Below are 24447 nucleotides of genomic sequence, written 5' to 3' on the forward strand. Positions count from 1 at the left end.
GCAAAATGGATTAATCCGTTCCAGACTTTTAAAAACAACCCCCGAAAGAGCAATTTAACATGAAATTTACTATCTAACGAGACCATTGATCCATAAAATGAAAACAATAAACAATGTACTGCAGTCACACAATCAATCAATCACTAGCTGAACTGGCTTCCACACAGTCACAAAAACAAAACAAAAAAGAGCCACTAAAACAAAACGCAAAATAAATAGCAAAAACAGACAGACCTCAGGGTAAGACTCAAAACGGAAGTGTGGCACTCAAAACGGAAGTGTAACGCTCGAATCAGGAGTGTAACACTCAAAACGGAGCACGTTCGACTTCCGAAAATGTTTGCAAACCTCCACACTTACTTCCAGGTTTGCAGTGTTTGGGTTCCACATTGTTTGAGTACCACGGCGTTTGAGAACCAAGGTACCACTGTATAACTGGGCTGCCGTCTGTCTGCTAAAGTAAGAGTCAAACGCCTACGGTTCTGTTGAGCAAAAGATCCCTGCGTTGCAGGGGTTGGGCTAGATGACCCTCAGGTGTCCCTCCCAACTCTTCCCCGCTCACAGCAGCAGCAGCAGTAACCGCCCCTGGTGTTTTTGCAGGAACAGCCACCCTCAACCAGACCATCGACATCTGCAAGCATTTCACCAACCTGTGCTTGAACGGGCGCTGCATCCCCACCCCGTCCAGCTACCGCTGCGAATGCAACATGGGCTACAAGCAGGACATGCGGGGCGAATGTATTGGTGAGTTGGGGGGGGCGGGAACCCGGGGTTAGCCTTGGCTGACAGAGCAAAGCTGCCATGCTCAAGCGCTGCCATAGCCAGAGCTGAGCAGAGCGAATGTTTCAGGAACATCTCTTTCTTTCCTTTTTTAGAAGCTTTGATATATTTTCTTAAATTTCCGGAAATTTCACAGAAACATCCCAGCACATAACAGATTTTTCTTTGATTTTGTCGACTTCCCGTTCCATTTTTCATCGTGTTTTTTATTTGTCCCCCCCACACACACACCTTGCTTGACTGTGTCTTCCCTCTCTTATATCATGCCAATAATACAACAATCTCTTATTCCTTCTGATGCTCATAGTTTGAAGAAGAAGAAGAGTTTAGATTTGATATCCCGCTTTATCTCTGCCCGAAGGAGTCTCAAAGCGGCTCACATTCTCCTTTCCCTTCCTCTCCCACAACAAACACTCTGTGAGGTGAGTGGGGCTGAGAGATTTCAGAGAAGTGTGACTAGCCCAAGGTCACCCAGCGGCTGAATGTGGAGGAGCGGAGACGCGAACCCAGTCCCCCAGATTAGGAGTCTACCACTCTTAACCACTACACCACACTGGCTTTGAGTCCAGCTCACGAGTTTGCCATACTATTTTGGAACATCAACTTTTTGGAACTTCTGCCTCTACAAGAAAAGCTTCAGGGGATATCCGCTCTAAACATCTTTTTTCATTATCTCATCAAATATCATTTCCCAAAATTCCCTCGCTTTCTTGCAAGTCCGTCTCATACGGAAGAACCACCTGCTTCTTTACACTTCCAGCAGTTATTACACATCTTATACATTTTAGACAATTTACCCAGTGTTAAATACCATCTGCACATCATTTTCACATACAGTGGTACCTCGCAAGGCGAATGCCTCACGCTACGAAAAACTCACAAGACGAATGCGTCTTGCGATTCTATGGGTGAGTCGCAAGACGAATTCATTTTGCGAAAAATTCACCTTGCGAATCGCAGTCTCCCATAAGGAATGCATTGAAATTTAATTAATGTGTTCCTATGGGCAAAAAAAGAAATTTCAATGCATTCCTATGGGAAACCGCGATTCGCAAGACGAATTTTTCGCAAAAAGAATTGACTCGCGGAACGAAATAAATTCGTCTTGCAAGGTACCACTGTAGTTCCCTTTTGAAGCATGACAAGCAGTGATTTTCATGTCCACTTGCCATGCATTGATTTCCGATTTTGCTATTATTTTGCTGGAGAAATTTGTGTGAATTGTGGGTATTCTACAGCACCGCCAGGGGCACTGACCCACCAAACCAAGCTTGCCTTTTTCCTTTCAGCCAGTTCAACTTCCTCCTCCTTAGTCGCTGTGGCAGGAGTAGAATCTGTTGCCTCTGGCGCCACCTGCCGTTGGTCTCCAGCCTTCTTTGCCAATGGCCATCAGCTGATACCTGCTCCAATTCTTTTTTGACCTGGTTCCATCCATTCATTTTAAAGAAGTTTGGTTTGAACAGGATGCCCCAGTTTCAGCCAACTGTATCGCTGAATCTTGAGACTTCCCCCCCATCCCCTTCATGGGTCCTATTGTCAACATTCGAAACTGCGTATTATTCTGAAATCTACATATTATATCAATCCATTTTATCCATTACACTACAAGTGAGGTTAAAATCCTGCTAATGTTTTCATCTGCTTGTAGTAGTAGTCTCCTAAATATATTATGAATTTTTTCCAATTCTTTTTACAAGTTTTTGTCCTCTTGGTTCCTGAGTAGTAGTAATAATAATAATAATAATAATAATAATAATAATAATAATGTACATTCCTGCGTATAAGACTAGTTTTTAACCCAGGAAAATCTTCTCAAAAGTCGGGGGTCGTCTTATACGCCGGGTTGTATTTCTTATACGGCGAGTATATCCCAAACTCTTTATTTTAACTGGAAAAGTTGGGGGTCGTCTTATACGCCCTGTCGTCCTAATTTATTAGTTGTACCCCGCCCATCTGGCTGGGTTTCCCCAGCCACTCTGGGCGGCTTCCAACAAAAATTTAAAATACATTAAAACGTCACACATTAAAACAGGGCTGCCTTCAGATGTCTTCTAAATGTCAGGTAGTTATTTATCTCTTTGACATCTGATGGGGGGCGTTCCACAGGGTGGGTGCCACTACCGAGAAGGCCCTCTGCCTGGTTCCCTGTAGCTTTGCTAGTCCATCAGCTTAGTTTGCCATTCCTCTATTGTAGAGACTGACTGTTTCTTCTTTCCATCTCACACCATCGGTAACCGTTCCATTCAATATTATACATTCACACCACCATTATCCACTTTACCGCTTTGGCTCTTTAGAACAGGCACCCCCAAACTGCGGCCCTCCAGATGTTTTGGCCTACAACTCCCATGATCCCTAGCTAACAGGACCAGTGGTCAGGGATGATGGGAATTGTAGTTCAGAACATCTGGAGGGCCGAAGTTTGGGGATGCCTGCTTTAGAGCCTATCGACTTCCTTCCCTCCCACCTCATGGCTTTCAAAATTAACCTTTATATCATTACATTTTGTACGTTTTCCAATGCTAATTGCACTCATTACAAAATAGCTCAAAATTTAAATAAAACTAGAAAGAGAGAAAATTTCTCATTGCAAGTCTTCAGAGAACCCTGCTAGTGATGCTAATTGCTTACAATAATCTTTCTTTTCTTTTTAAAAAAATAATCTTTATTAGTTTCCCCCATAAACGTATATACATAAATAGCAAGTCATACAAAACAAAAGCAATAAAAGGAAAGGAAAAAAGGAGCAAAAGGTACAATGTATTATAATTAAATAGCAAATTACGATGTAAAACTTCCAATCATTCTCATTACACTACTTATATTATCTATGTTTTCTTGCACAGATTTATATTATTTCATGTTATTTTTATATAATCCGCTATGATAGCTAATACACTTTTTGCTTACAAGTCTCAATCTAGTTCTGCAAGTATATTATTGTTTGTACAATGCAGTTTTAAATATTCCTTAAATATTTTCCATTCTCTGTTTACTTTCTGGTTTGAAACTCCTCTGACTCTTCCCGTCAGTTTTGCTAGTTGCAGGTACTCTATCATAAGAATCTGCCACTCTGTTCTCGTTGGTAGAGTTTCATTTTTCCAGTTTCTTTCAAATACCGTATAAATTTGCTCCAGTCCTTTTGGAATAATTGATCGTGCTGGTTTCAGATTTTCCCCATCAGCTTAGCCAGTTCTGCAAAGTCAGTCATTTTCATCTGCTACTCCTCTTTCCTCGGTACTTCTTCTGGTTCCCATTTTTGGGCTAAGAGAATTCTTGCCGGAGTTCTTGCATACATGAACAGTCTTTTATCTTCCTTTGGTATCTCTCTCTCCATCTTTCCTTCCAAGACATGGACGAGTGTTCGAGCAGCCCTTGCCTCCACGGCGATTGTGTGAACACGCCCGGCTCGTACCACTGTAAGTGCCACGAGGGATTTCAGAGCACCCCCACCAAGCAAGCTTGCATTGGTAAGTTCGGGGAGAAGCTGGGTGCCATCTTGGGGAACTGGTGCAAAAAAATCCCCCTTTCGGATTGGTTGTTATTGTTATAATTTTAAAAAACTGCTCCTTTATCCCTTATGGGTTTCCCAAGAGCCTTTATAGAGTCCTTAAGTAGGCTTTCTATCGGTAGGAGAAAATAACAGAGGCCAACCAGGCTGAGTCTCCCCAGCCACTCTGGGCGGCTTCCAGTCGAATATCAAAACAATACAGCAATACCACAATTACAAAAGTCACAAACAATACATAAACCACATCAAAAAATACACAATAGAAAACAATTTCAACATAAATCAATATCTAAAACTAAGAATACATCCTTAATACAGTTTAAATAACATAGGTAAAAAATAACAGGAATTTAAACAAAACAAAACAAAACAAAATGGAGCCCTCTCTGCTCAGCAGCAGCGGCGGCAACAGTCCTTTATAAAGCCCATCAGGCCCTGCCCTGGGCCAGGTGGTGAGTGGCAGGACTAGGGCCTTCAGGCGCTGAGCAGGGGAGTCTATTCGGTTGTGTATTTTTTGATGTGGTTTATGTATAGTTTGTGACTTTTGTAATTGTGGTATTGCTGTATTGTTTTGATATTCGACTGGAAGCCGCCCAGAGTGGCTGGGGAGACTCAGCCAGATGGGCGGGGTACAAATAAAAAATTATTATTATTATTATTATTAATATTGAGAAGCAAAGCAGCTAGTAAGCCTGATCTTTATTCAAAGAACTGTTGCAACAGGGTCCCCACTCCCCACACGCAGGAGGGAGGAGAACCCCGAACAATGGTGTGCAAGCCCTTATATAGACTTTTGAAATTGCCTGCCCTGTAGCTCAAGACTACCCCCCAAATGGTCACAAATCCAGTAATTTCGGGATTGGCACTGTCAGCACAGTCCATAAAAATCCAGTTGCAGCACTTACAACCTTAACACTATAGCATATAGAACACCACACCAGAACAAAGTGAGAAGAGAAAGTGAGACCCAGGCTCCTTCTGGGCTATTATAGTCAGCATGACTATAATAGCAGAACTAGTTTAAACCAGCTGCACGCAACTTCGCAGAAGGAATCACCCAAACAACAGAAACACCCTGCCTGTTTCTTTCACATAGAAAGGAACCTTCCAGAACCCTCTTGAATTAAACAGAACAGGAAAAATCTCTACACATCAGATCAATATGTCTGTACTTAGAAATGCAAGCGGGCAGTTCTGACTCCACGCCTTTTTGGTTCCCTGCTAGACATCGATGAGTGCATCATGAACGGGCTGATGTGCCGGAACGGGCGCTGTGTCAACACCGACGGCAGCTTCCAGTGCATCTGCAACGCCGGCTTTGAAATCACTCCGGACGGGAAGAACTGTGCCGGTAAGGATTAGGCCCTTTTTGTCATGGGGTGGGGGGTAAAGGGTGGGGCATGCGAGGCCCTCAGTCTGGTTCCTTCAGGGCAAAGGGAGCCCAGAGAGAGGAGGAGGAGGAGGAGGAGGAGGAGGAGGAGGAGGAGGAGGAGGAGGAGGAGGAGGAGGAAGAAAAAGTTGGAGCAGAGAGCCAAAATCGATCGGTCAGTGGAAGGGGGGGGGAAGCAATCGGTTGAAGCCTCTGGGAAGACCTAGCAAGGGTGGAAAAGGTGAGTGGGAGAGGGGGAAAGGAAGAAAGAGATGAAGGGAAGGAAGGAGGGGAAGGAAGGAAGGAAGGAAGGAAGGAAGGAAGGAAGGAAGGAAGGAAGGAAGGAAGGAAGGAAAGGCAAGTGGGGGGAGAAGAGAGCCCACTTTTGCCTTCCTCCTTTCCCATCACTACAGTGGTACCAAGGTTCAAGTACACAATTGGTCCCAGAAGTCTGTACTTACCTGAAGCGTACTTAACCTGAAGCGAACTTTCCCGTTGAAAGTAATGGAAAGTGGATTAATCCATTCCGGACGGGTCCGCGGAGTACTCAACCTGAAGCGTACTTAACCCGAGGTATGGCTGTAATTGGTTCTGGAAGTCCATACTTAACCTGAAGCGTACTTAACCTGAAGTGAACTTTCCCATCGAAAGTAATGGAAAGTGGGTTAATCCGTTCTAGACAGGCCTACGGAGTACTTAAACAGGAAGTACTCACACCGAAGCGTACTTAAACCGAGCTAGGACTGTATTTTCATCTGCCTCTGGTACAAAGGAACATAGGCAGCTACTGCTGACTGAGTCAAGCCATAGGTCCATCTATCTCAGTCTTGTCTACACTGACTGGCAGCTGCCCTCCAGAGTTGCCTCCCCCAACTCGTGGGGCAGACACTCCACCGCTGAGCTATGGCCCTTCCCCAGGTAAGCTCCCGGGAGATTTTTCTCAGCTGGAAAAAGAAAGCAGGGAATAGGTTCCCCGCTCGAGCGTAGCTGTTTCTGCAAATCCTCTGGTTCCCCCACCTTGGAAAGGGGCTTCCCCAAGCAATTGATGCCAGCGGGGGGGGGATGGGGATATCCCCATGGTGACCTGCTCTTTCCCTCCCGCAGATCATGACGAATGTGCCACCACGAACATGTGCCTCAACGGGATGTGCATCAACGAGGACGGGAGCTTCAAGTGCATCTGCAAGCTGGGCTTCGTTCTGGCTCCCAACGGGCGATATTGCGTCGGTGGGTAGGCGGCGGAGAAGCTTTACCCGCGGCGGCAGGGATCGCGGGTGGGGGAAGTTTGCGTTTCCAAACATGAGCAAAGTCTTTGCCCTCCTCTGGGCTTGCAACAACTCCCCGATCGGGGGTTCTCCCAAGGTTTTTCAGTTTGTTAAATTCGCACATGGCTTTCTTGCGGTCCGTAGATCCAGTGCTTCCTCCACCTTCCTCATTGCCCCAACCTTTTCCCTGGCAGACATTGACGAGTGCGAGACCCCCGGGATCTGCATGAACGGCTGGTGCATCAACACGGAGGGCTCCTTCCGCTGCGAGTGCCTGGGGGGGCTGGCCATCGGCGTGGACGGGCGGGTCTGCGTCGACACCCATGTCCGCAGCACCTGCTACGGCGGCATCAAGAAGGGCACCTGCGCCAGGCCTTTCCCCGGCGCCGTCACCAAGTCCGAGTGCTGCTGTGCCAACCCGGACCACGGGTTTGGGGAGCCTTGCCAGCCTTGCCCGGCCAAGAACTCAGGTGAGTTGGAAAAAAGTGCTCTGTACGTGCCTCGGGAATCCGTTCCGGAAGTCCGTTCGACTTCCGAAACATTTGACTTCCAAAGCGCGGCTTCTGGTTGGCAGCCAATCGGAAGCCCTGGAAGCCCCGTTGGGTGTTCGGCTTCCGAAAGAAAGTTTGAAAATCGGAACACTCACTCCCGGTTTTCAATCGTTCAGGAGCCAAAACATTCAACTCCGAAGGTGTTTGGGAGCCGAGGTACGACTGTACCCTCTGTGCTTTCTGAGACTTTCTGAGCTCTTTCGGACTTTGGGGAAATCAGAGGGATGCTGTCTAGAGACTGTGAATCTGTTAACCCTCTCTCTTCCAGTGTTTCTTCTCCTAGCTGTTCCCCATCCAGTATTTCCCAGCTTCTGCCTTCTGAACTATGTCCCTCTACAAACCACTCTTCCCAATCTACACCGTCCTCTTGCTCCTGAGAAGACTCAGGAATGGGGAGAGGGGGAGGCTCCCACCATTTCTCCCCAGTGCAGCCCTCCTCAGCACGATCCATGACAATTCCCAAGGCCCCACAATTCTGTGGAGACTGTTGAGGTGGTTCAAAGTTTATTTCCTTTAAGTTCTCAAGTTCCGTTTCCAATTGAAAGGATGGAGGGACCATGATTGAAATTTTCAGCATCAGCAGCCTTGAGAGAACCCCAAAATTTGCAGAAGTACAAAAAAACCCTTTAGGATTTAAAAAAAAAACTAAAGAAGGAGATGCCTAGAATAGTCCAATAAGGTAAAAGGTTATGGTAAAGGACCCCTGGACGGTGAAGTCCAGTCAAAGGCGACTATGGGGTTGTGGCACTCATCTCGCTTTCAGGCCGAGGGAGCCAGCCTTTGTTCACGGACAGCTTTCCAGGTCATGTGGCCAGTATGACTAAACCGCTTCTGGCGCCACGGGACACGCCGTTTACCTATCCGTCACAGCAGTGCCTATTAATCTACTTGCACTGGCGTGCTTTCGAAGTGCTAGGTTGGCAGGAGCTGGGACAGAGCAATGGGAGCTCACCCCGTCGCTGGGATTCAAACCGCCGGCCTTCCGATCGGCAAGCCCAAGAGGCTCAGTGGTTTAGACCACAGCGCCACCTGCGTCCCACAAAGACAATAAGGACTGAGCATTCTGAGTCCGTGGAATACAGTGGCTCTTTCAGCACACAAATGGGAAAAGCCTTAGAACCGCTGAGTTGACAAAGACTTGTGGGTTTTTCTGCAGCTGAATTCCAGGCGCTGTGTAGCAGTGGGATAGGCATCACAGCTGACGGGAGAGGTAAGTTTCTGGAAAAGTGACCCCCACCCCACCCTTCGGCAGTTTGTGGGGGGTTGTGCAAGGCTGGGGCCTCTGCAGAAACTCAGTCCTGGTGGGGTTTCATTGGGACGTAGCCTTAAAATCTGTGGTCCCAACTCGGTCCACGAGTGAAGGCACTGGACCTCCTGACATCTTGTAATTGACCATTTTCACTCTGATTCCTGTAAATATGGTCTTATTATTAACTCCCAAATCCCCAAATCGCGTCCAGATATCAACGAGTGCGCCTTGAACCCAGACATCTGCCCCAACGGGATGTGCGAGAATCTCCGGGGAAGCTACCGCTGCATCTGCAATCTGGGCTACGAGTCAGACCCCACGGGCAAAAACTGTGTGGGTGAGTGATTTCGCAGGGTCACGGAGGGCCTCCAGCTGTTTTTGGACTACAATGCGCATCTTTCCTTTTATTCATTAATACTTTTCAAGTTTATACATTTCACTAATCCTGCAATCATTTTGACATTTCAAAACTTGACTTGCTTCCCCCTCTTTCCGGGGTGCCTTAAATTTGTTTTTAATATCTTCTGCATATTCCAAATTAACTTGATTTACTCATTGATTCATCTTCTTTAAATCTATACTCGTATAAAACTGCAGGTATTTACAATAATCCTGCCAATGTTTTTTTATCTGTTTACAATTTACCTTTAAATGTTCAATAAACCATTTCCATCCTTTTGTAAAAGATTTGCTATCTTGATTTCTTATCCTTCCGGTAAGTTTCGCCATTTCTGCATATTCCGTAAGTTTTTGTATCCACCCTTCCTTTGCTGGGACTTCTGCTTCTGTCCATTTTGGCGCAAGTAACGTTCTTACAATGCACATCTTCCCTGACCACTGGTCCTGCTCGCTAGGGATCATGGGAGTTGTAGTCCAACAGCATACGGAGACCCAAGTTTGGAAAAGACAGCTGTTTGTGCAACATACATGAGCTCCTCTAAAGTCCATTGGGTGCTGGCAGCACCAGATTTACATATAAGCTAAACAAGTTATGGCTTAGGGCTCCACTCTCTTGCGGGGCCCCCCCAAAAAATAAAGGAAAATAAATAAATAAAAAACTGGATATGCATTTCCAAAATATAAGATAAAAAACAAATAAGATAAAACCTACAAACAGCAACCGTGTTTTGTGTTGTGTAGGCTCCTAGGATGTAAGTCATGGGCCCCGCCTGCTAGCCTGCACCCTAAAATATCCCTGGTTTGCTCCTTTCTATTTATAGGGTGCCTACATTCTGCTATTTATAATTATTAGTAGTTTGCATCATATATTTACACCTATTATTATTTCATGTTATAGCAAGTTTCTAGAGACTAGATTATGAGTCTTTGTAAATTGTGTTTCTAAAGGAACTTTTGCTATTGCCAAATGCCAATGGGTTTGCATTAAGTTTGTTATGAATAAAAGATCATTTTAAGTTAGAGCTTTCACTATTTCACTATTAATATACTTCTTCTTAATTGTATTTCAGTTCAACAATTACTTTGATAAAATACATACTTTGTTATGTGCAAATGGCTTGAGATACCTATTAGGTCCATCAATGAACATCTAGCATATATTCAACACAAAAAAACAGTGACAATTTGTTGTTATCAAAGGACAGCTGGACATAGAATGGGCCCCATTACCTTCAGTAGCTTAGAGCCTCATCAAACCTAAATCCGGCCCTGGGTGCTGCAACCCAGCCAGCCTCCATGCGCAGCTCACGCTTGTGTGACTTTCTCTCCAGATGTGGACGAGTGTGCCGTCAACCGGCTGCTGTGTGACAACGGGCTGTGCCGCAACACTCCAGGGAGCTACAGCTGCAGCTGCCCCAAAGGGTTTGTCTTCCGGACAGAGACGGACACCTGCGAGGGTAAGTGGCCGGGCATGGTGCCGGCAAGAAAGGGGGCGGATCTCTGTAGCCGGCGAAATTGACCCTTTAATTAAGGTTTTAGCGCCAGGCAAGCTGGCACCTTTGCCTGTTCTTTGAGAAGTTGGGATGTTGGCGAGCGTCCCGTGACTTCCCAGGAGGGAGAGGCGACACAGGACGGTGTAAGAAGGCTGATTTCAGGATCTGTGCAAGATAAATTCAGCAAGGTTCTAGCCGCGGCGACTGAATTATCTCTCCCTCCAGATATCAACGAGTGCACCTCCAACCCGTGCATCAACGGCATATGCAGGAATAACGCCGGGTCTTTCGCCTGCGAGTGCTCCCCCGGAAGCAAGCTGGATTCCAGCGCCACCATCTGTGTTGGTAAAGAGCCTCCCTTTTCGTAATTTTTAAATTGATTTTCATACCGTTTAACCAGTTTGATTCAGTTACAATACAATATGCCCTTTGCCTTTCTACTTCCTATCTTTACTTCCATGATGTTTCCGTTCTGCTTCTGTTCAAATCCTTTTTTTCCTTATATGTCCTTAAAATGGGAGGAATGCACACTGAAATGCAAAAAATATTAATAGCAAAAAGCAAATAGGAGGAGGAGGAGGAGGAGGAGGAGGAGGAGGAGGAGGAGGAAGAAGAAGAAGAAGAAGAAGAAGAAGAAGAAGAAGAAGAAGAAGAAGAAGAAGAAGAAGAAGAAGAAGAAGAAGAAGAAGAAGTGCAAAAAATGCATTATAATGGGGAAATTCACACTGGAAAGCAAAATATAAATATAATAGTAAAATACAAAATAATAATAATAATTTTATTTATTTATTTATTTATTTATTTATGCCCCGCCCATCTGGCTGGGTTTCCCTAGCCACTCTGGGCAGCTCCCAACAGACTCTTAAAAATACGACAAAACATCAAACATTAAAAACTTCCCTAAACAGGGTTGCTTTCAGATGTCTTCTAAAAGTCAGGCAGTTGTTTATATCCTTGACATCTGATGGGAGGGCGCCACTACCGAGAATTCCCTCTGCTTGCTTCCCTGTAACCTGACTTCTCGCAGGGAGGGAACCACCAGAAGACCCTCGGTGCTGGACCTCAGTGTCCAGGCTGGGCAATGGGGGTGGAGACGCTCCTTCAGGTATACTGGACCGAGGCCATTTAGGGCTTGAAAGGTCAGCACCAACACTTTGAATTGTGCTCAGAAATGTCCTAGGAGCCAATGTAGGTCTTTCAGGACCGGTGTTATATGGTCTCGGCGGCCGTTCCCAGTCACCAGTCTAGCTGCCACATTCTGGATTAGTTGTAGTTTCCGAGTCACCTTCAAAGGTAGCCCCATGAACAGCACAAAGTGCATTATATTGAGGAAATTCACACTGAAATGTGTGTGTGTGTGTGTGCAATCTATCTGTCTATCCATCTACCTACCTACCTACCTTTAAAGGTGCTGACCTTTAAAGCCCTAAACGGCCTCGGTCCTGTATACCTGAAGGAGCATCTCCACCCCCATCATCCAGCCCGGACACTGAGGTCCAGCTCCGAGGGCCTTTTGGCGGTTCCCTTATTGTGAGAAGCCAAGTTGCAGGGAACTAGACAGAGGGCCTTCTTGGTAGTGGCACCCACCCTGTGGAATGCCCTTCCATCAGATGTCAAAGAGATAAATAACTACCTGACTTTTAGAAGACATCTGAAGGCAGCCCTGTTTAGGGAAGTTTTTTATGTGTGACATGTTAATGTATTTTAAATCTTTGTTGGAAGCCGCCCAGAGTGGCTGGGGAAACCCAGCCAGATGAGCGGGGTACAAATAATAAATTATTATTAAATTATTATATACCTATCTATCTATCTATCTATCATCTGTTTCTATCATCTATTTATCCAACTCTCTATCCAACTATCTATCCAACTATCTATCCAACTATCTATCATCTATCTATCATAGCAACAGCAATAACAAACCCCACCTAACTCAGCTATTCTGCTTTCCTCCCCTAGACAGCATGAAAGGGACTTGCTGGCTGAACATCCAGGACGGCCGCTGCGAAGTGAACATTAACGGGGCCACACTGAAGTCGGAGTGCTGTGCCACCCTGGGCGCTGCCTGGGGCAGTCCGTGCGAACGCTGCGAGATTGGTAAATGTTTGTCCGAAGGCCCTGCTTTTGCACTGGCCAAATTGCAGTGTGTTGATCTCCAAAGGGGGGAAGTTGATCTCCGGGTGTGTGTGTGTGTTGATCTCCAAAGCACCTTTGGGTCTCCGAGTTTGGCAAAGTCTTGCGCTTCTCAGGCTGCTCTCTCCTTTTCTTTGCTGCAGACACCGCCTGTCCGAGGGGTTACGCCAGGATGAAGGGGGTCTCCTGCGAAGGTACGAGGCCCTCCGACAGCTCATGTACTTTGGGAGCCTACCGAGGAAACCCCAATCCCCTCCCCGTGAAACAGGAGAGTCATTGTGTCTTAGATAGCTCTTCCCTTGCATTTGCCCTGCTCAGGGGCAACGTAATGTTGGGCAAGGCAATGTGAGCCCGCCTCAACACAGCACCCAAGTCTATAGACTTGCCACTTTACCATCTGCGGATGACGCGGGTGGCGCTGTGATCTAAACCACTGAGCCTCTTGGGCAGGGGTCAGCAAACGTTTTCAGCAGGGGGACAGTCCACTGTCCCTCAGACTTTGTGGGGGACCAGACTATATTTTGAAAAAAAATATGAATGAATTCCTATGCCCCACAAATAACCCAGAGATCCATTTTTAAATAAAAGGACACATTCTACTCATGTAAAAAGATGCTGATTCCCAGACCGTCCGTGGGCCGGATTTAGAAGGCGATTGAGCCAGATCCGGCCCCCGGGCCTTAGTTTGCCTACCCATGCTGTTGGGCTTAACCGATCAAAAGGTCAGTGGTTCAAATCCCCATGACGGGTGAGCTCCCGTTGCGCTGTCCCAGCTCCTGCCAACTTAACAGTTCGAAAGCATGCCAGTGCAAGTAGATAAATAGGTACAGCTGCAGCGGGAAGGTAAACGGCGTTTCCGTGCGCTCTGGTTTCCGTCACAGTGTCCCGTTGCGCCACAAGCGGTTTAGTCCTGCTGGCCACATGACCTGGAAAGCTGTCTGTGGACAAACGCCGGCTCCCTCGGCCTGAAAGCGAGATGAGCGCCGCAACCCCATAGTCGCCTTGGGCTGGACTTAACCGTCCAGGGGTCCTTTACCTTACCATCTGTGAAATGGGTGTTCTGAGGAACTGTGTGTTTCCAAAGGAGGGTTTTTGTGCTTTGAGGGTGCAGAGCCCACCTGTGCTTTGTGCTCAGGATTTGCAGCGAGGGACTTTTCTTAGACACCAACTGGTTCAAAATGGATATTTTGCCACTAGTCCCCCCGTCCCCACCCGCTGACTAGCAGACCCTGCAATGACCCTCACGACATTTTTCTCTCCCCAGATGTGAACGAATGCGAGGTTTTCCCAGGTGTCTGTTCCAACGGCCATTGCGTGAACACAGTGGGATCATTCCGTTGCGATTGTCCCGAAGGCTTGACGCTGGATGGCTCTGGCAGGACGTGTGTTGGTGAGGATTGCGAAGAGGCATGAGCCACGCAGGCTCCCGGCTCCCATGACATCCTTATTTCTCATCTTCCATGGGAAGGACCTTGCTACGTCTCAGATGGGGGGGGGGGGAGAGCCCCCGTGCCGGAGGCAAAGCGAGACACAGAAGCCTGTACAAGCCAAAAACATGCAAAATGCTCTGGCCAGGAAACAGAAGCTACCCCTGGCTCTGACTGTGATGGAACGAGCCCCTTTCAATAACATAATAATAATAAATAATAATAATAAATTTTATTTATACCCCGCCCTAACCAGCCAAAACTGGGCTCAGGGCGGCTAACACTCGATATAAAACAATTGATTCAGATAGAACTTAAAAACAAGATTAAATACAACATTAAAATTAAAATTAAAACGCTAATTAAAATGCAGCTTCATACGAAAAGGAAAAGGGGAAATGGGGGAGGGGGTCAAGTTGGCTCCAGGCCAAATGCCAGGCGGAACAACACTGCCTTACAGGCCCTGCGGAAAGAAATCAGGTCCTGCAGGGCCCTGGTTTCATGAGACATAGCGTTCTACCAGGCTGGGGCCAGTGTTGAAAAGGCCCTGGTTCTAGTTGAGGCTAATCTGACTTCCTTAGGGCCCGGGATCTCTAGGGTGTCACTATTTATGGAATTTAAGGTCCTCCGCGGGGGATATTGATAGATATAGATTGTGTGTGATATCTATATTCCTAGAAAAAGAGGTGCTGTAGCTCACCATCAATACCTCCTGTCAGAGGGTCATCGTGGCTACTCTAGAGTAACTCCGCCTGAGTCCAGTTTGTCTTCAAAGAAGTTTATTGTGCTATTTATTTACAGTGTAGAGACAGCTCAAAACATGACCTCTCATCCCGAATCAGAATCCGGCAATGGTGTACGTCTGTTCCTATGCCAGCAAAGTAGTCTGGGCACGCCAAAATGCCGCTCCCTTGACCTGCGTTGCGGCGCTGTCCTTACTTCTGGCACCGGAAAGAGTGATGCCCTTTCAGCTTCCTCCCTCAGCAGTCAGTGCCCTGGCTCTGTAGCATCTCTAAGCTTCTGCCTGCATCCCTCCGCCCCCCTGAGCTTTCCCATTGTTCCTCCCTCCGATTCCTCTCCTCCTCCGAGTCTCCCCCTCCCCCTCTGGCTGCTTCAGAACCACTGGTGCTCCCTGTGCTTGACGAGGTGGACGCCAGGATGATGGGGGCTGGCTCCCTGTAGGGAGTCCCCCTTACACCTCCCTTGTTCTCTTATAATGGCAATGGTGCCCACTTGAAAGGTGCTCGAACTCAGTTCCGGTTAGAGTTCCTGTATATGTGCGTACTTAGGAATATTGTGCGTATGTTAGGGTTGCCATGCACCTGGAATTTCTTGGACCTAGTCGGATTGGGCCATCGGAAACATCGGAAAAGTCTGGGGAAATCTGGACATATGGCAACCCAGATCGGACAGGTAGATTTCCGCGGATTTCTTTTTTAAAATGCTCAAAAACATCTTCTTCTTTGTTGAGATTTTGCAAGATATAATAATAATAATAATAATAATAATAATAATAATAATAATATATTATTTATACCCCGCCCATCTGGCTGGGTTCCCCAGCCACTCTGGGAGGCTCCCAATAGAATATAAAAAACATTAAAAACTTCCTTTGGTTGTAAACCAAGGTACCACTGTATTTACCTTAATAATAATAGCAATAATTATTGGCGGCTTCGAACAGAAAAATAAAATAAAATAATCTATCAAACATTAAAAGCCTCCCTAAACAGGGCTGCCTTCAGATGTCTTCTAAAAGTCAGGTAGTTGTTTATTTCCTTGACATCTGATGGGAGGGCATTCCACAGGGAGGGCGCCACCACCGAGAAGGCCCTCTGACTTCTAACAACTTTAAAAAAGCTCTGCAACTTTGCCAAAAATGAAAAAAGCTCAACAACTGTTGTGTCTGGATTTTCACTAGTATGTATATATATATGTGTGAGAGAGAGAGAGAGAGAGAGAGAGAGAGAGAGAGAGAGAGAGAGAGAGAGAGAGAGAGAGAACCTCTTAGAGGTTTCATTTATCGTTTTAAGCGGCATACAAATTTTGTTTGGTCGAATTAATCAATCAATGTCTCCTCTTAATCTTCTCAAGAGGAGCCCAGTCTTGGGGTTGCATGCAGCTAAATTCTGCTCAGAGTTGACCAGCAGACAACCGTGAGCCACGTCCCTTAATTTTTACGGCTCTGCTTGGGGTATGACTAGCGTGGCACGCAGCTGTCGGCCACTAGCGAAACCTTCAAGACGGCTTCTTCCTCGTTGTCACCCTCCAACCTTCGCCTTTTCTCCCGCAGACGTTCGGCTGGAGCAATGCTACATGAAATGGGCCGAGGACGAGTGCACAGTGCCGCTCCCGGGAAAATACCGCATCGATCTTTGCTGCTGCTCGGTCGGTTCGGCCTGGGGTTTCGACTGCGAGGAGTGCCCCAAGCCAGGCTCCGCAGAATACAAAGCTATCTGTCCGAGAGGACCTGGTTTTGCAAATCGGGGAGATGTCTTATCCGGACGGCCTTTTTACAAAGGTGAGATGCGGGGGGGGGGGGGGAATGGAGACCATCGTCCCCAGGAGCGCAGAGGAGGGGGAACACAGCACAGTCTGGCACCTCCCGGGCAGATGGTCCCCAAGTATTTCACCTGTCATAAACACCCCTCTTGCTTCCAAATACAGCGGGCCAAGTGACGCACTGCTAGGAAACTTCCTTGGGTTGAACCTGCTGGAAGGGGAAAAAACAGCAGCCGGACAGTTTGCAACTTAGGGGGTTAATTCCGCCGTCAGCCAATGGGGTGGGCAGAGGAGGTGTTGCTTAGCAACCAGGCAGAGTGGTGCAGTCTTCCTGAGACACATGTGCGAATATCAGCTGTGCAGTTTTGAGGGAGTTTACCCTTTGTATGTTTGGCTGGACGTTTTCCTGCTATGTACAAGGCGTGAACTAAGAAAGCAGGCAGAGTGGCGCGATCTTTGCCGAGACGGCATGGTGCTGCTATTAGCTGTGTAGTTCTGAGGGAGTTTTTCCCTTTGTATGTTTGGTTGGATGTCTTCCTGCTATGTACAAGGCCTGAACTGAGAAAGACAAAACCTGTCTGTTCCTTCCTCCTCAAATTATACGCTATTTGCTCTTGGGGATTTATTAATGGCTTATGTGCCTTTGGAGGGGGGGGAGGCTAATCAATTCCGTTTAAATGAAATACAGGTGAAACTCAGAAAATTAGAATATCGTCAAAAAGTGCACTTATTTCAGTAATGCAACTTATTATTTTTTATTTTTCTTTAAATTTTTACAAATGCTTCCTTTTGGAAATTCCACAGTAATAAAACAAATAGTTACAATAATACAAAATTAAACAAAAATAAACACCGCTATTACATTTCATTAATTACATTCCATTTATAATTGACCCGCCTAACGACAAATAATTACAATTACAACAAATAAAGGCTTGACATATCTTGCTTTGCATGTCATGCATCTATCTCATATATTGGTTTCACCTTTTAAGTTGCGTTACTGACATAAATGCACTTTTCGGAGATATTCTAATTTTCTAACGCAAGGCTAGGGAACCTGTGGCCCTGGAGATGTTTCTGAGATCCATTCATCTTCCAGTGGTCAAGGATGTTGAGAGCTGGGCCTTAGGTTCCCACTTCTGCCACCAATCAACTTCTCGGCAGGCTGCAACGAGAGCCTTTCCTAACCAGCCTCCTTTTCGACCCTCTAGATGTGAATGAGTGCAAGGTATTCTCTGGCCTCTGCACCCACGGGACCTGCCGCAACACCATTGGCAGCTTCCGATGTCTCTGCGGCAACGGCTTTGCCCTGGACGCCGAGGAGAGGAACTGCACAGGTAAGCGGGCCGGTGGAACGCCCTGCTCAGAAGCTAGTCCCGCTCTCGGGTGGGGCTTCCCCCTGGGGAGACTCGCTGTACCCACAGCCTGAGCCCCTCTTCCGCCCCTCGCAGATATCGACGAGTGCCGGATCTCGCCCGACCTGTGCGGCCACGGTTCCTGCGTCAACACGCCCGGCAGCTTTGAGTGCGAATGCTTTGAGGGCTACGAGAGCGGGTTCATGATGATGAAGAACTGCATGGGTGAGGCGCACGGGGGATTTGGGGGTGGGCCAAATGTGTTTTATCAGGGAGGAGGCGACGCTCGTGCGAAACAGCGGCCGAGAGGGAGCGCCCTGCTGCCTCTCCGTGACCGGCGCTGCCGGCCTCCTCCCTCGTGCAGCTTGTCACGGCTGCTGGAGAGTGGGCAAGGAGGTGGAGAGGCTGAATGACGTGCCGGCCCTGAGAGGCGGGCAGAGGGCAGGGCCGCCCTGGGCAGGCAGAAAAACCCCAAATCCTGCCCAGCCCCAGTAACGAACTGCTGCTTAGTTTTACACAGAGGGTTTGAGAAATGGGGGGGGGGGTGGCAGAATGGGGAAATCCTGCTTGTTCTGTAATGAGCGGTTCCCACAGGGGAGGTTGGTCAAGGGAGCCATGGGCTCGAAAGAGGTTGAAGAACACGAGGTGATTCATTCGCTGTATACGGTGTGCTGAACTTCTGTCTCCTTCTCCCTGCTCCCTTTCAGACATCGACGAATGCGAGAGGGACCCTCTGCTGTGCCGAGGGGGGGTCTGCGTCAACACCGACGGCAGCTTCGAGTGCCTTTGCCCCCCGGGGCACGAGCTCACCCCAGAGGGCAATGCCTGTGTGGGTAAGTGCACCAACCAGGGGCTTCTGGACCCCAAAACTCAATTCCTTCTTAGAGCATCCTCCTTGGCCTATGGCCATTATCTGTGACTGAGGCTAGAGGTGGCTGGAGCTCAAAAATAACAACAACAACAACAATTTATTATTTATTTTGAGAGCCAGTGTGGTGTAGTGGTTAAGAGCGGTAGGCTCATAATCTGGGGGACTGGGTTCACGTCTCCGCTCCTCCACATGCAGCTGCTGGGTGACCTTGGGCTAGTCACACTTCTCTGAAGTCTCTCAGCCTCACTCACCTCACAGAGTGTTTGTTGTGGGGGAGGAAGGGAAAGGAGAATGTTAGCCGCTTTGAGACTCCTTCAGGTAGTGATGAAGCGGGATATCAAATCCAAACTCTTCTTCTTCTTCTCTTCTTTTATACCCTGCCCACCTGGCTGAGTTTCCCCAGCCACTCTGGGCGGCTCCCAACAGTGTGTTAATAATAACAATAGCAATAGCAATAACAAAGCAATAAGACATCAAACATGAAAAATTCCCTAAACAGGGTTGCCTTCTAATGTCTTCTAAAAGTCAGGTAGTTGTTTATTTCCTTGACATCTGATGGGAGGGCGTTCCACAGGGCGGGCGCCACCACCGAGAAGGCCCTCTGCCTGGTTCCCTGTAGCTTCACTTCCCCCAGTGGAGCTGGACCTCAGTGAATGATAGGGGCTGAATGATAGGGGTGGAGACGTTCCTTCAGGGATAACTGGGCCATTTAGGGCTTTAAAGGTTAGCACCAACACTTTGAATTATGCTCTGAAACGTCCTAGGAGCCAATGGAGGTCTTTCAGGACCGGTGTTATGTGGTCTCGGCGGCCGCTCCCAGTCTCCAGTCTAGCTGCCAAATTCTGGATTAGTTGTAGTTCCTGGTTCACCTTCAAAGGTAGCCCCACATAGAGCGCATTGCAGTAGTCCAAGCGGGAGATAACCAGAGCATGCACCACTCTGACAAGACAGTCCGCGGGCAGGTAGGGTCTCATCCTGCGTTCCAGATGGAGCTGATAAACAGCTGCCCTGGACACGGAATTGACCTGTGCCTCCATGGACAACTGTGAGTCCAAAATGACTCCCAGGCTGCACACCTGGTCCTTCAGGGGCACAGTCACCCCATTCAGGCCCAGGGAGTCCTGCCCACCCCCTGGAAGGCCATATGCCCAGTTTCAGAAGAGGCAATCGCCTCTCTCAGGGAAAACTTCCCACTCTCCAGACTTGGAGGAGATGGTTGATAGCTCTGTTGGTGGAGAGGGAGACTCTTAATCTCAGGGTCGTGGGTTTGAGTCCCACGTTGGGCCAAATATTCTTTCATTGCAGGGGGTTGACGACCCTCAGCGGCCCCTTCCAACTCAATGTCGGCGCATGCCCAGCTGCCCTTCTAAGGTCTCCACGGTAGTGTTACGGGGTTGCCTCGTTTCTGGCAGATTCCTTCCTTGAACCTTCTCCTGCTTTCTCCTTAGATATCAACGAATGCTCACTTAGCGACAATTTGTGCCGCAATGGACGCTGTGTCAACGTTGTTGGGACCTTCCAGTGCGTGTGTGACTCCGGGTTCCAGGCCACGCCGGACCGCCAAGGCTGTGTCGGTGAGATTCCTGGCCGCTCGTCTCTGATACCCTAAGGCTTGGCCATAAAATGATGGGCATATTGGCGGGAGGGAGTTTGGATCTGTCTCAAGGAACAGGAGCGGCCTTGTGTGTGCTATCATTCTCTCCTGTAAGCTTTTTGTTTTGTTTTGTTTTGCAAAATAAAATAAAATGTGGAGCTGGTGCTCCTATATGGATAGAAGTTGAACGGTCTTTATGATTTACCTTTAGGAAGTCATTTCTCTTTCTGGGTTTTCAGACTATGCCCTCAGAATATTTAGAGGCACGCAACAGGGAAATTTCCCAGTAGAAAAGCGGTTTTGTATACGTGGCACTGAAGCAGATGGAAGATCGGTATAAATTTATGTCAGGGTGGATTTGATTTAAATCAAATCCATTTAAATCACGTCAGTAAGATTTGATGTAAATCATTTTTTTTACAGAAAGACTTCTTGCTGGTATAATCTTAATATTTACAACCAGGCAAAAGGTTTCATTTTTGGAATAGTAAATTTTCAGAGTAGTTTTTACAGTTATATCAAAATTTACTGATTTGGTTATACTATTAGTACAATACACATTTTTATTTTTCCAATTCATCAGGATCAGTCTTTTTGCCATGGTCAGGGCACAGAGAGTTCACTCATATTGTCCTTTTTGTAAGGTTCCACGTGCTGGGTATATAATTCAAGAGGATATTGTGCTCTGGAAATGTAAGGTTGTTCCGTACAGTTCTGTGGATGATTCGTTAATTCTTATTATTTTTAGAAGCAATAAGAATTAATTGGCAAGGGGAAAAACGAGTTTAACCTCCTGCAAATCAGCTGGAGATGGAATGGAGTATTCCGGAGGGAGACATGGTTGGCTAACTGGCTGTCTGGCTGTCTGGCTGGAGTCCTCTACTGTATGTGGCAGACTCCCCATGTCCTGGCAGTTGCTCTGTGCCTTTTAGCCTTCCTTTCAGCCTCCCCCGGTGCGCAGCCCCTGATTATACTTCCCCTTGTAGCTGGAGATGGAATGGAGTGTTCTGGAGGGAGACATGGCTGGCTGGCTGGCTGGAGTCCTCTACTGTATGTGGCGGACTCTCCGTGTCCTGGCAGTTGCTCTGTGCCTTTTAGCCTCCCTCTCAGCCTCCCCAGGTGCACAGCCCCTGATTATTCTCCCCCTTGCAGATATTGACGAGTGCACCATCATGAACGGCGGCTGTGACACCCACTGTGCCAACTCAGAAGGCAGCTATCAGTGCAGCTGCAGCGAGGGTTATGCGCTGATGCCCGACAAGCGGTCCTGCACAGGTGAGCAGAGCATCTTTTCGCCCAGCTGCCCATCATCCTCGAAGTAGCATTGCAGGTCCTTCGCTGTGATTCCCACATTGCAGAGGGTGGGACCAGGCAACCCTTTGGGCCCCTCTCAACTCTACAGTTGTGCAAATCTAAGATTGGAAGAACGAGGAAATCGTAGCGTTGGAAGGGCATCCCCCAAGGTCATCTAGTCCAACCCCCCTGCAATGTAGGAATCTCAGCACGTGGTCTCCCATCCAATTTGAAACCGCACCGAACCCTGCTTAGCTTCTCAAATGTGCTAGCAGTTTTATGACTGGACTCAAATCGACAGGCTGTCCCTTTCCAAGGTTTGGATATTGTTTTGTTTCAAATAATTTTATAAGTTGTGTGTCTTTGTTTCTTAATTTAACCCTTTTAAATTATGTTTTGTATGATTTGTGGTATTTTATGTATTGCGTTTTGCTGCTATTTTTATCCATTATAGATGAGCAATTCTTTATTGCAATAAGTGCAAACTGTCTAATTATTACTTGCCGATGTTTAATTTCAGTGTTTACTATTGCATTCGAATGCATTATTGCCTGTTGCTTTATTTGGTATGTTTATTTTAAAGTTGTTGTCACTTTTTTTATATAGGATCTGATTGTTACTATTAAATTTTTGATGTTTTATTATTAACTTTTTGTGTGTTGGAAGCTGCCCAGAGTGGCTGGGGCAACTCAGCCAGATGGGCAGAATAATAATAATAATAATAATAATAATAATAATAATAATAATAATAATAATAATACAGTGCCTCCCCACTTCTGAGTGCTCCTTCCCCAAGGGCTTGTGCCTAGGGTGGGGCTCAAAGAGCACACACACCCTGCATTGGGAAGGAGGCAAATCTGTTTCTCCCTCCCTCCTCTCCAGATATTGACGAATGCGAGGACAACCCGGATATCTGCGATGGCGGACAATGCACCAACATCCCGGGGGAATACCGCTGCCTTTGCTTTGACGGATTCATGGCTTCCCTGGACATGAAGACGTGCATCGGTAAGACCCATCCATCCATTGGCCCATCCACCCCAATATTGCCTGCTCTGACTGGCAGCAGCTGTCTGGGGTTCCAGGTGACAGTCTCTCCCAGACTTACCTGAATATGCCAGAACCTGGGACCTTTTGCTTACGGAGCATGTGCTCCGCCTCTGAGCGATGTCCTTCCCCTAAAAAAAATTAAGTGAGATTATAGTCCTCATATCTCTGGAGTAGAAACAGAGGAAGCTGCCTTCGATTGGAGACGCCCTGAGCCCGGTTTTGACTGGGGAGGGTGGGGTATAAATAAAATAATAATAATAATAATAATAATAATAATAATTACTTTTCCCCCTTCCCCCTGCAGATGTGAACGAGTGCGACCTGAACCCCAACATCTGTCTTCACGGAGAGTGCGAGAACACCAAAGGATCGTTCATCTGCCATTGCCAGCTGGGCTACTTTGTCAAGAAGGGCACCACCGGTTGCACAGGTACGTAGCCAGGTGTTCCCAGCTAAGCCATGCTCTGCTTCTCCATCGCCTCTGCAGGTGAGGCAGTGGAACTGCTGGATCAGTGCCTTGCCTCTGTAACCGATTGGATGAGAGCCAGCAAACCGAAGCTCAATCCAGATAAAACTGTTAGTGGGCGGTTCCCTAGACCAGATGGCTGGGAGATCGCCTGCTCTTGATGGGGTTACACTTCCTCTGAAGGAGCAGGTTCATAGCTCGGGGGTTTCTTCTCTAGAGCGATTTTGGCCTTAAATGGAAAGCCTGGACTTTGAAGTCATCTTATTTTACTAGTTATTTTGTATTATATTTACTGTTTTTAATTAGGTTTTTTAATTTTGGATTGTGCGGAATGCTTTATCTGAGTGGATGTAGCAACCGAGTAGGGACCCAGGTGGCGCTGTGGGTTAAACCACTGAGCCTAGGGCTTGCTGATCAGAAGGTCGGCGGTTCGAATCCCTGCAACGGGGTGAGCTCCTGTTGCTCGGTCCCAGCTCCTGCCAACCTAGCAGTTCAAAAGCACCTCAAAGTGCAAGTAGATAAATAGGGACTGCTCCGGCGGGAAGGTAAACGGCGTTTCCGTGCGCTGCTCTGGTTCGCCAGAAGCAGCTTTGTCATGCTGGCCACATGACCCGGTAGCTGTCTGCGGACAAACGCCGGCTCCCTCGGCCAATAACGCGAGATGAGCGCCGCAACCCCAGAGTCGGACACGACTGGACCAAATGGTCAGGGGCCCCTTTACCTTTACCTAGCAACCGAGTAATTTCGTTGTTCCCGCAAGGGGACAATGACAATAAAGATATCTTATCTTATCTTATCTTATCTCCTGGATCCTTTGCTGTCACTCGAGGCTCAGGTGGCCTCAGTGGCCCGGAGTGCCTTCCATCATCTTCGGCTGGTGGCCCAGCTATGCCCCTATCTGGACAGGGATGGCCTAACTACTGTCGTCTATGCTCTGGTAACCTCAAGGTTAGATTACTGCAATGCCTTATACGTAGGGCTGCCTTTGAAGACGGTTCGGAAACTTCAGCCGGTGCAGAATTCAGCGGCCAGGTTGCTCACTGGGCGGCAAGACAGTTTGAGCATCTTACACCGATCCTGGTCCGACTGCACTGGCTACCAATTAGTTTCTGGGCCCAATTCAAAGTGCTGGTTCT

General features: G+C 47.5%; 1 protein-coding gene across 1 annotated transcript in view; it reads left to right on the top strand.

The window, feature by feature from the left end:
• The window catches only part of FBN3 (fibrillin 3), a 157704-nt gene that overhangs the window by 76516 nt on the left and 56741 nt on the right, over window positions 1-24447 (top strand). The window contains exons 12-31 of the mRNA XM_060275350.1: window positions 568-744; window positions 4131-4250; window positions 5517-5642; window positions 6765-6887; window positions 7120-7395; window positions 8633-8686; window positions 8937-9062; window positions 10456-10581; window positions 10843-10962; window positions 12577-12714; window positions 12894-12944; window positions 14015-14140; window positions 16471-16698; window positions 17894-18019; window positions 18134-18262; window positions 18745-18870; window positions 20357-20482; window positions 21655-21777; window positions 22678-22803; window positions 23150-23275. Of these exons, the coding sequence (XP_060131333.1) occupies window positions 568-744; window positions 4131-4250; window positions 5517-5642; window positions 6765-6887; window positions 7120-7395; window positions 8633-8686; window positions 8937-9062; window positions 10456-10581; window positions 10843-10962; window positions 12577-12714; window positions 12894-12944; window positions 14015-14140; window positions 16471-16698; window positions 17894-18019; window positions 18134-18262; window positions 18745-18870; window positions 20357-20482; window positions 21655-21777; window positions 22678-22803; window positions 23150-23275 (2673 nt within the window). The remainder of the gene's footprint in view (window positions 1-567; window positions 745-4130; window positions 4251-5516; window positions 5643-6764; window positions 6888-7119; window positions 7396-8632; window positions 8687-8936; window positions 9063-10455; window positions 10582-10842; window positions 10963-12576; window positions 12715-12893; window positions 12945-14014; window positions 14141-16470; window positions 16699-17893; window positions 18020-18133; window positions 18263-18744; window positions 18871-20356; window positions 20483-21654; window positions 21778-22677; window positions 22804-23149; window positions 23276-24447) is intronic.

Source organism: Zootoca vivipara, chromosome 6, assembly GCF_963506605.1.
Source record: "Zootoca vivipara chromosome 6, rZooViv1.1, whole genome shotgun sequence".
NCBI lineage: Eukaryota > Metazoa > Chordata > Lepidosauria > Squamata > Lacertidae > Zootoca > Zootoca vivipara.